At 40.2% G+C, this 11,815-nt stretch overlaps 1 protein-coding gene across 1 annotated transcript; it reads left to right on the top strand.

Annotated features, from left to right (window-relative positions):
• The first annotated feature begins 1,034 nt into the window (after positions 1 to 1,034).
• ATP5F1A (ATP synthase F1 subunit alpha) lies at positions 1,035 to 9,966 on the top strand. The gene is made up of 12 exons (XM_077900645.1): positions 1,035 to 1,191; positions 2,887 to 2,965; positions 4,113 to 4,282; positions 6,014 to 6,187; positions 6,277 to 6,443; positions 6,631 to 6,779; positions 7,455 to 7,606; positions 7,717 to 7,941; positions 8,504 to 8,611; positions 8,730 to 8,874; positions 9,473 to 9,623; positions 9,744 to 9,966. Exons 1-12 carry the CDS (start codon positions 1,132 to 1,134, stop codon positions 9,823 to 9,825), a joined length of 1,662 nt encoding a protein of 553 aa, XP_077756771.1. The 5' UTR covers positions 1,035 to 1,131; the 3' UTR covers positions 9,826 to 9,966.
• The last annotated feature ends 1,849 nt before the right edge of the window (positions 9,967 to 11,815 follow it).

Below are 11,815 nucleotides of genomic sequence, written 5' to 3'. Positions count from 1 at the left end.
TTTTATCCATGACAAGAAGGATATTCACCTTGAAAATGGAATAGAATATTAGAGAAAGGGATTGCTGACCATACATTTGCAAGCTATATTTTGGGATATGAGCCTTTTAATACAGATATTTATGTGTCTCACCCAAATTAAGGTTTTGGGCGTAAACCAGATAAGACATCCAATATCCCCCTGCCAATCCTGTGCATATCACACACACAAAAAAAAAAAAAATCTCAATATCACCAAAATTCTGTGTGTGTGTGGAGGGGGGTAGCTCTGCCCCAGTGTTAATGTGTAGGTACGGGAAGGAGTTTTTTTCTTCATAATTTCCATTTTATTCCAAATTTAAACACTCTCATGAAACTAGCTGCTGATTAGAGGACTTTGAATCCTTGTCCAAACTGCACCATTCTCAGTAGAATTGGCAACCACTCTTCTTCGGCTCTTTGTGTTTATTACCATTTTTAAGCAATTTGTTCTAATTTACAGATTTCATTTAGACATAACCTAAAAGCACTACGACTTTGCAATCTAAGTGCTTCACGGATCACCTAGAATGGTATGGGCTCTTCTCTCAAAATCAGATTGCTCCTAATTTTCGACTTTAGAGGGTCTGGGGAATGGGGCCAGAGATCTATGGATTAATCAGTTCGGCAAGTTTCCGGTGATGAACTGTTTACTGTTGCTATAAAGCTTTAAAAGCTGTAGCCTCGGACCCCACACCGTCAACCTCCCATCACCTTCCAACCAGCTGCCGCCCCAGTAAAGGGTGACGACTCTACAGTCACCAAGCCTGAGAACCGCATCCCAGCGGGTTCCGCTACCCACGCGGTCGCCAGGGGCAACCACAAGGTCGACCCAATAGGTCAAAATAAATGTGTAACGAAGGCCTGGGCCGAAGCTGACAAAGGTCTAATCACTCATTTTTAAGTTTAATTCTAAAAACGATACTTGAAAGAGGTAACCCCACCCCCAACTTTCCCGCAGGAGGCAGATTTCCGGCCGGGGGTGACAGCGAGGGGCGGTACTTCCGGGTCAGGTGGGCCGGCTGCCTTGACCTTCCTCGCGGCTCAGCCATTTTGTCCCAGTCAGTCCGGAGGCTGCGGCTGCGGAGGAGCTACCCGGAGCGAAACTGCAGAGATGCTGTCCGTGCGCGTCGCCGCGGCCGTGGCCCGCGCCCTCCCTCGGCGGGCCGGGCTGGTGAGTGCGGGGGACCGGCAGGAGGGAGGTGGCCCGGCGGTGTCTGGCGGTGCGCTGACTCGAGAGCTCTGCTGCAAGGAGGGTGAGGGGCTGGCGGGCGCCGCCATCTTGCAGTGCTGGCCGCTCGGGCCGGGCTGGGTGGCGGCGCAGGGGCCGTCGCTCGCCCTCCGTGCGGGAAGGTGGTGCCCCCGAGGCCGTCCGGAGATGGGGCCTCGGCGGGGGGAGGGGGGTGGTGTCCGAGAGGGAGGAGGTCCTGGAGTGAAGGTCAGGGGCTGGGGCGCAGGCTCTCCGAAGCCCGCTCGGAAACGGCGAGGCTCGACCCCGCTGAAGGTCAGAGCACTGTCGCTAGTTCTTGTGGAGGCGACCTGACATTGTCTGAAGGTCAGCAGGCCCCGGCATTTCTCCTCTTCCTCCTCTGCCCCGAGGTCGGTTCGGGGCAAAGCCATAAACGAAGGCGCTCCTGTCAGTACTTCAGCAGGCCGTCTCTTGGTGCCCGGTGCCGAAGCGATGGGGAGATGGGGCGAACGTGCGTTTCATGCGGCCGATACCTGAGCGGTGACGCCCAGGTGGTCTCAGGCGGGGGAAAAAGGCTTTGCTTGATCTTGTGGTTCTTGACGTGTTTTAAGATTCCGTCCTTGAGGAGTCGTTGGACCGCGATTGAGAAGTCAAGGTAGAACGTAGGTTGGAAAATGCCCCTGAAAGGTCAATGCCCTTCGGTACTTATCGCCCTTGAAGTTTTTAAAGCTTACATTTGCTTATGTTTTTTTCCATGGTAAGTGTGATCTCAGTTTCAAAGGTAAAATAAGCACTGGCTGTTTTACCGTTCTAATAACCATTAGAAGAAAAAACATTTTTAACGGTTTTTTCTCCAGTCCTGTAGAAAGTAGTGGGTTCAGAATGGACAGTGACCAATCCCAGTATGACAGCTTGAAGGAGGAGGGAGTGCAGATTGCTGTGGGCTTTGTGGAAGGCAGGGGAAAAAAGAGTCCACAGCCACGCTTAATTTCTAATCAAATTCTGACATTTACCAGTTTAATTTTTATTTGCTTTTTAAAATTCTTTCCTTAAAAAAAAAAGATGTTAATTTATTTATTCATGAGTGACACAGAGAGAGAGAGGCAGAGACACAGGCAGAGGGAGAAGCAGGCTTCATGTAGGGAGCCTGATAATGGGACTCTATCCCACGACCCCAGAATCACGCCCTGGACCAAAGGCAGGCACTAAACCACTGAGCCATCCAGGGATCCCTTTTTTTTCTTTTTTCTTTTTCTTTCTTTTTTTTTTTTTTTTTTAAGTAAAATAGGGTGTGTATTGATATTTGCCCCCTTTAGGAAGCAGTTTATCTTATTGAGAATTTCTACAGTTCAACTGAAATATATCTAAGGATGAAATAACAGTACTTGAAGCCATTTAATTAAAAGATAATTTGGTAACTCTTGGTTTTTAAAATATGCTTTTTATAGAATAGTTAACAGTGTCGTTAGGAGCTGCATAATATATTTTTTGCATATAGCAAAAGCAACTTCATCACATGATTAATAGCCTTCCAATTTTAAACAAGATATTTTGAATATAGTATATATTTTCACTGATAACATGATCAAACTAAGCCTGCATTTAAGCTTGCCAGTGTTCTAAAGGCTTTTTTTTTTTTTTTTTTTTTAAGTCGAATTCTTAAATGTGTTTATGTACTAGGTCTCCAAAAATGCTTTGGGATCATCCTTCATTGCTGCAAGGAACCTCCATGCCTCTAACACTCGTCTTCAGAAGACTGGTAAGTCATTATTTCTGAGACTACATATACCACACTTATTGCCTTGTCAATAAGTGACAAGATAAGTTACATAGGTTACATAACTTGTGTTTTATTGTCATTTGTTAATTTTTTTTCCCTCTCTACTTTAGTTACTACAAATCTCAGGTTCTTAGCCTGTAATGTGCCATTTAGCCGTGTCTTGGTAGATTCTCTTGTTCTAGTGAAATACTTTTTTCGTGATACTACAACTTTTTTCTTCTGATATAATATCCCTTGGGTGAAAACAGAAAGTACATGTATAAGATGGTAGGCATCCTTTCTCAACTATGAAAGACTTTTTTCCTCTCCTAAAAAACTTTAGAAAAAAGTAAGCAATTTTTACCATTATGTTTTTTGAAGGTAGTAGCTGCTAATCCATACATGGCAACCTATAAATTTGCACATTGCAAATAGGATAGAGAAGTGTGGGGAGGTGTGCATAGGAAGATGCTGTAGGTTAGGGAATTCCTTTGGAGACATGAGTGGGGCTTTTGAACTGAAGATTTAAGAGTGAATGTTAAATGTTACATGCTAAGATGAAGAATAATAAGTATTTGTGTGCCTTTGAAGGGAAAGATTTATACTTTGTTAATAGTTGCTTTTAAAAATAGACTGCATTTTTGGGGGGTCTGTGTGGCTGATTTGGTTAAGTGTCCCACTCTTCATTTCAGCTCAGGTCTCCAGCTCAGGGTCATGAGTTTAAGCACCGTGTTGGGCTCCATGCTGGGCATGAAGCCTACTTTAAAAAAAGCTTACGAATGAAGCATTTGTAAGCTTCCTGCAGACTTTAGCCAAAAAGTCAGGTTTCAACATACATACAGTTCCTTAGAAATTAAACCAAAGGAGTAGAAGGTAGAAAATATTTTTTTAATGGTGTTGTTTAGTCTTACTAGCTTCTTGTTTGGTTTACATTTGTTTCGTGAAATTTTCTTTTCATCGCTTAGATTTGTTTTTATAGTAGCGGAAGATACCAAGCTTTTTTGAATAGAAAAAAATGTATATTACATTTTAGAATAATTTGATTACGGTGATTATAAAACAATAGTTCTTACATTGTCAGAGAAGTGGGTTTTAAAAAGATTTTGGGACCAGGCTGTTTTTGCAATGGAATTTTTTCTCTTAATAGGCACTGCTGAAGTGTCCTCTATCCTTGAAGAGCGTATTCTGGGAGCTGATACCTCTGTCGACCTTGAAGAGACTGGGCGTGTCCTAAGCATTGGGGATGGTATTGCCCGTGTACATGGGCTGAGAAATGTTCAGGCAGAAGAAATGGTAGAGTTTTCTTCAGGCTTAAAGGTAAATTATAAAATGAGATTTTTTGTGTATTAGGATTGGTCTCTGAGTTATTCCTTTAGTAATTCAGAGACTGTGCTAGTATTTTTTGTATTTGAACTTGTTTCAGCTTCTTCAGTGTTTTAGTCATTCTCCTAGATTGTGAAAAGAATAAAAGGTTTTGGCTACCAAAGTTTTTACACAAGGGACTGATGTATATAAGTTGTAGCCACTGCCACCGAAATAAAAAATTTAGTAAACTTTCAGCCAAATTCTAAAAAGTCTGTTTTGTAGCCATTAAGATCATCTTATACAAAAGCATTAGATAACTTCCAACTAAATTCATTTCTGGTGGAAAGTTGAAAGTTGTTGAATTTTTATTTCTAGTAAGGGTAGACCTATTAGTGTTGAGTTAAACTGGTGATATCAAGTTATCAGAAGCTCTCTGATGATGAAAGTCTACTTCTTTCTATTAGGTTGGGCCTGGTTGGCCAGTGGGATGAAAACAAATGGTAGGAGTCATGGGTTTTCTGAGGAAAGCAGAGAATGATACCTGGGTAGACCAGCGGTCGTAGGATTACCCACTCAGCACAAATGGGAAAAGTCTTGGTCCTCTGGCTAGTGACCAGTATGGCAAAAGAGCCTTGTTAGGGAAGATTACTTACAGAGCCAAAAGTTTTCTCTGTAGCTGTAAGACCTTGGCTAAAAACTTAGCTTCTCATATCTTCAGTTGTATATATATTACATAGCTTTTAAAGGTGTGGCTGAAATAAATGAACCCAGTTTCTTTTTAGCTTTTAAGATGTAGGAATCTAATATTGTCTAATAAAACTTCTTGCAATGATGGAAATATTTTATGTCTTCTGCTGTTTAAGTATAATATTTTACATGCGAGGCTATTGAGTGTGTACAATGAAGAATTTCTCACAGAGAAAGTGGGTAAGGTATAGAGATGTGTTAATTGGAGAGAAAAGTCAGTGTCTCTGACTTTGGTAAGATAGTGTTAGTTAATTCAAATTTTAAATAGCTACACAGTGTGGTTAGTGACTACTATATTGAACATTAAAGATTTAAGTTACAAATTTGTACCTGTAGGAATAATCCATGATATTTCTTTATTTGTTCTGAGTACTTACAGAGCTGACATTACTGACCAGACTGACTGTGTTCCGGAATAGCATTCTTCCTTAGTAATGATTAAGGACTTAAAACTCTTACCATTTTGAATTAAGGTTGTAATGATGAGAGATGACCTACCACTGTTAAATTATGGCATTTTGTCCTTGTTTGGGTAGCTTGTTTCACTTTCTATTAACCCAGTGAGTTCTCATTATAATTTTTTAAACTGTTAATGGACATTTTCACAGATAAAAAGATGTAAATCAATTGTGCCTTAAAATTTCTAGTTGATCACTTTATTTCATACTGATCATCTGGTTCAAAAGCCCTAGACAAAAGAGATCAGTGAAAAAGGCTTGACTTGTTCAGTTTCTTTGCTTCTTTTAGTTCTTTGAGGATGCAATAAAGGAGCATGTCAGGCTCATCATAATGCTCTAAGATTATTCAAAACATAAGCATGTTTGCTGTTTTAAAAGTCTCTACCAAAGCAGGTTGTTTGTTGTAAAAATATTTGAGTAAACCAGATCTGAAGGACATTTTTTTTTTTTACTAGCTGTTTTCTTATCATGTAGTGTTGACAAATGGGGAGAGAAGTACTACTCAGGCTTCATGGGGGTTCAATTGTGTTTTGTGTAGGGTATGTCTCTGAACTTGGAACCTGACAATGTTGGTGTTGTCGTGTTTGGAAATGATAAACTAATTAAGGAAGGAGATATCGTGAAAAGAACAGGAGCCATTGTGGACGTTCCAGTTGGCGAGGAGCTGTTGGGCCGTGTTGTAGATGCCCTTGGTAATGCCATCGATGGAAAGGTATGTATATCATGTATTAGATGTGGTTGTATTCCGTTTCTAACAGACATCAAAACTAATTGTTTTGAGGGCTCCTTTTTATTTAACAGGGTCCAGTTGGTTCCAAGACCCGTAGGCGAGTTGGCCTGAAAGCCCCTGGGATCATTCCTCGAATCTCTGTGCGTGAACCCATGCAGACTGGCATCAAGGCTGTGGATAGCTTGGTGCCAATTGGTCGTGGTCAGCGTGAGCTGATTATTGGTGACCGGCAAACTGGGTGCGTAAAGCTCATTAAACATTCTAACTAAAATTTGCTTGTGGAAAGATTACTTTTTAGGCTTGGAATGGTGAATGCTTTGATATAATAGGGAGAGTGGAGTGTGATGAGGGTTAGTAGTACTTAAGTTGAGAAATCCTTGAAGTATTTATTTACTAAGATTTACGTTTATTTTCTCTTTTTAAAGCAAAACATCAATTGCTATTGACACAATCATTAATCAGAAACGTTTCAATGACGGAACTGATGAAAAGAAGAAGCTATACTGTATCTACGTTGCTATTGGTCAGAAGAGATCTACGGTTGCCCAGTTGGTGAAGAGACTTACAGATGCAGGTATTGAAGATTTTTAGTCTGGGGGTGCCTGGCTGGCTCAGTTGATAAAGCATGTGACTCTTGGTGTTGGGGATGTGAAACGAGCCCTACCTTGAGGATAGGATTTACTTTAAAAAAGGGGTGGGGGGAGGAGGACGAACTGCTGTTAGTCTAATTGTTCTCTGGGAGTCCTATTGTTGCTAATCTTAAGAGTAGCTTTTTCCTTAGTGAAAGCTGGTTTAAATCACTCCCTAATGAACTGAAATCTCTATTAACGTAATTCAATAAGTAAAATTAAAACAAGTAAAAAAATAGAATAAAACAATCTTAAGATTTCTATTGGTTTCTTTAAAATAGGTGCTTGTTGGCTCTGGTTAATCTGACTTTGGTGAATTACTTAATAAAGCACTTAATTTTTATTTATTTAAAAATTTTTAAAAGATTTTATTTATCTGAGAGAGTGAGAGCACGAGCAGAGGGGAGGGGCAGAGGGAGAAGCAGACTCACTCACTGCTAAGCAGGGAACCCCATCAGGGCTCAGTCCCAGGGCTGTCAAATCCTGACCTGAGTTGAAGGCAGATGCTTAATCGACTGAGCCACCCAGGCACTCCCAATTTTTATTATAGGCCTATTACATAGACCTCCAAAATCAAAATGTTGATAACCTTGTGAAACTTAAAATTTATTTTCTTCCAGATGCCATGAAGTACACCATTGTGGTGTCAGCTACTGCTTCTGATGCTGCTCCACTTCAGTACCTGGCTCCTTATTCTGGCTGTTCCATGGGAGAATATTTTAGAGATAATGGCAAACATGCTTTGATCATCTATGATGACTTATCCAAACAGGTCAGAGGATATGTGTCTTTAGAATCTGTTTATATGTTTGCACCACAAAGGAAGGTGACAAATTTAGCTTCTAGTAACTAAACTTTATAACCCTTTCCTGTACTATATAGGCTGTTGCTTATCGTCAGATGTCTCTGCTGCTCCGCCGGCCCCCTGGTCGTGAAGCCTATCCTGGTGATGTGTTCTACCTACACTCCCGTCTGCTAGAGAGAGCAGCCAAAATGAACGATTCTTTTGGTGGTGGTTCCTTGACTGCTTTACCAGTCATAGAAACGCAAGCTGGTGATGTGTCTGCTTACATTCCAACAAATGTCATTTCCATCACTGATGGACAGGTATTATTTTATGATTAAGATAAATGCAAAAGCTTTGGGTGATTCCAAAACATTGGTTGAGATTAGTGTTTATGAACTGATTTGTTAAATGCCTTTCACTATTTATTGTAGAAAATTTCAAAGGTATAGAAGAGCAAGGAGAACGGTATAATGAACCAAACCCTCCATGTGTTTCTCACCCATTTCAACTTGTGGTATAGCACACTTCATCTTTGCTTCATTTATTTTTTTTTTTTTTCTTTTTTTTTTTTTCTTTGCTTCATTTATAGCCAGCCTTCATATATAGCAAGCTAGATAATCTTGAAGCAAATCTCAGAGATCAAATCACTTCATCTGCATATATTTTGATAGAAATTTTTTTTTTATCTGTTTTTTTCTTCTCACATCTCTTAGCAATAGAATATGTAAGTTGGTATCTGCTATGAAAGATTGAAGTAGCTCTTAATGATGAGACCCTGAACATTTTTCCTTGGAGATCTTGGGCTTTAACTTAATTTTGAAAATAGTTGGATATTTATTGGGGGGGGAGCTCAATAGTATGTGTATTCTCTGTATGTCGTAGATTTTCTTGGAAACAGAATTGTTCTACAAAGGTATCCGCCCTGCCATTAACGTCGGTTTGTCTGTGTCCCGTGTTGGATCTGCTGCCCAAACCAGGGCCATGAAGCAGGTAATTTGCATCACTTTGTCGAGGGATATCATTAAGTTAAAATTATAATGTATTTGTATAGTGTTCTTTGTCAACAAGTATTTTTGTGTTGCATGAATTGACCATTTCTGTATTTCAGGTGGCAGGTACCATGAAGCTGGAATTGGCTCAGTATCGTGAGGTTGCTGCTTTTGCCCAGTTCGGTTCTGACCTTGATGCTGCCACTCAGCAACTCTTGAGTCGTGGTGTGCGATTGACTGAGTTGCTGAAGCAAGGACAATATTGTGAGTTGTTCTTTAATTTCATCAAGTTCCTACTGTGTTTAAGGGCCTGGGAATATCCCATAGCTCCCTACAAGCTGTATATAACAAGTGGTGTTTTTTTCATTAAAGATACAGTGTTTTGAATGTGGTTGATGCCTGTTTACTTGCAATACAATCTCATTATTTAAATAACCAGGAAAACTTATATTTAATACTTTTATTTTGAGAATTAAAACCTGTTAGATTTCCTCTTCACCTTTCTCCCTTGGCTTTGAGAGACTGGGATTGGGCAGATTTAAATGTATGTTAGTATGTGTTTATCTTGCTGTAAAGTTTCAACAAATTATTTATATCTCAGATAGTATAAATGCTGCCAGACGCTAAGCAGTGCTTGTGGAATATGCTTACGATTGCCCTTGAAGGCTTGCAAATATAAGGGAAAAACTGTTCACTGGGAAGAGAACTGGGAAAGGATATTAATGTAGTTTGTCACAGAAAGTAAGAGTAGGTGATACATAGAGACTTGTTAATAATTAGAAGAAAAGACAAGTTTCTCTGATTTTGTTAATGTAGCCTTTATTTTTTTGAGCAGCTTAACTTTGTATTCTTTTGTTTTCAGCTCCCATGGCTATTGAAGAACAAGTGGCTGTTATTTATGCTGGTGTAAGAGGATATCTTGATAAATTGGAGCCCAGCAAGATCACAAAGTTTGAGCATGCCTTCTTGGCTCATGTTATCAGCCAGCACCAAGCCCTCTTGGGCAATATAAGGTAGGAACACAATTGATGGCCTCTTTTTTGTAAACTTTAAGTTCTTTTGAATTTTGTAGCTAGTCATTGAATTTTTATTTAGGTCAGAACTGATGTGAACTGCTTTTCATTTCCAAATAGGACCGATGGAAAGATCTCAGAACAGTCAGATGCTAAGCTGAAAGAGATTGTAACAAACTTCTTGGCTGGATTTGAAGCTTAAACTCCTGTGGATTTACATCAGATGCCAGTTTGGTTTTGTCATCACTTATTCTAGTAATCAGTTCCATTTGTAAAAGGATTACTCTTATGCTCCAGATGTACAGAAATTACCTTAAAAATAAAGGTTCCATATTGGTTGGTGGTTTTCTGTAGTTTGAGTGATTCTTTTAAAAAGAACTGAGGGCAGCCCCGGTGGCCCAGCGGTTTAGCGCCGCCTTCAGCCTGGGGTGTGATCCTGGAGACCTGAGATGAGTCCCACATCAGGCTCCCTGCATGGAGCCTGCTTCTCCTTCTGCCTGCCTGTCTCTCTCTCTCTCATGAATAAATAAAATCATTTAAAAATAAAAAAGAACTGAAATTAATATGAGGAATTAGTAAACATGCTTTTTAGCTAGTTTTACTTGAATATTATTAAAATTAGCAGGCGTACATAATTCTAAGTGAAGTCTGAAAGATTAAGAAAGGACATATGCATAAGAATTAAGAACATTTGTCCATATATTCTCATTTTTAAGTATTCTTTACCTTTTAAAAGCAGTAGTTATAATCAATGTAATCAGGGTCAGTTTTTATGATTAGTAATTTCAGTCTTATTTAGGAAATCTTCATCCTACAGATTTCAAAGATCACTAGTTTTTACTAAGAGTTTTTATTTTTTTAAAGATTTTATTTATTCACGAGAGACCTAGAGAGGCAGAGACACAGGCAGAGGGAGGAGCAGGCTCCATGCAGGAGCCCAATGTGGGACTTGATCCTGGGGTCTCCAGGTTCACGCCCTGGGCTTAAGGTGGCGCTAAACCGCTGAGCCACCCAGGCTGCCCTTACTAAGAGTTTTTAAAGGTTGGCTCTTGTTAGACCTAAGAGCTTAATCCAGGTGTTAAGAGTTCTTCAGAGAAATTCAACAAATAGGATGTGTATAGAGAGTTTGTAGAGGCTGGCAAGTTTGAAAGGGCAGATGGACAGGCTGGAGACCCATGGAAGGGTTGTGTCTGGAGGTAGAATTCCTTCTTCCTCTTTGGACCTCAGATTCTCTAAAGACCTTTGACTAGACGATACCCACCCATGTTACGTTATGAAGCATAATATTTATAGTATTTTAACTGTTAATTACGTCTAAAAAATACTTTCACAGCAATTAGACTGGTGTTTGACCAAAAACTGGATACTGTAGTTTAGCCACAATGACACAGAAGATTGACTGTCACTGGGGTGTTTGGCTGGCTCAGTCTGTAGAGTGAGACTGATCAGTCTGTAGAGTGAGACTGATCTTGGGGTTCTGAGTTCAAGCCCCACATTGGGTATAGAGCTTACTTAAAATTTAAAAAATAAAGATAATCATCACAATCCATGTGGAGTTAAATTTTTGTGTAGAGATCAGCAATCTTTTTTCCATATTCCCACCCAATTTTTTAGATTCCTTTGTTAAATGACTCCTCCATATAACCTGCTACGACACCTGTGTCTTACTTAATTCGTATGCCTGGATCTTTCTGGGCTCTTCGTTTTTTGTGGGTTTTAAGATTTTGATTGAGGACCCCTGGGTGGCTCAGAGGTTTAGCATCTGCCTTCGGCTCAGGGTGTGATCCCGGGATCCAAGTTCAAGTCCCACGTTGGGCCACCTGTGAAGAGTGCTTCTCCCCTGCCTATTGTCTCTGCCTCTCTGTGTTTCTCATGAATAAATAAAATCTTAAAAAAAAAAATTTTTATTTGTCAGAGGGAGAGAACACCCAACAGAGGCAGAGGGAGAAGCAGGCTCCCCACTGAGCAGGGAGCCTGATGCAGGGCTCTATCCCAGAATCCTGCTAACATGACCTAAGCAAAAGGATCATGACCTGAGCAGAAGGCATGAGAGATCATGACCTTAACTGATCTGAGCCACCCAGGTGCCCCTGGGCTCTTCATTTTTAAATTGTTACATAAGGCATATAATTTAAAGAAACAAAAGGTCAAGACCGCTATTTATGAAAAATGGAAATCCCTCACTTGCCTCC

Source organism: Canis aureus, chromosome 6 (genome assembly GCF_053574225.1).
Source record: "Canis aureus isolate CA01 chromosome 6, VMU_Caureus_v.1.0, whole genome shotgun sequence".
NCBI lineage: Eukaryota > Metazoa > Chordata > Mammalia > Carnivora > Canidae > Canis > Canis aureus.
This window is presented reverse-complemented; position numbering and strand designations above follow the sequence as displayed.

Excerpts from the sequence above, each read along its gene's own strand:
- ATP5F1A (XM_077900645.1), top strand. The coding sequence starts at position 1,132 with ATGCTGTCCGTGCGCGTCGCCGCGGCCGTGGCCCGCGCCCTCCCTCGG. Across the intron at positions 6,188-6,276 it reads GTAATGCCATCGATGGAAAG|GGTCCAGTTGGTTCCAAGAC; the intron begins GTATGTATATCA and ends TTTATTTAACAG. Across the intron at positions 7,607-7,716 it reads ATGATGACTTATCCAAACAG|GCTGTTGCTTATCGTCAGAT; the intron begins GTCAGAGGATAT and ends TGTACTATATAG.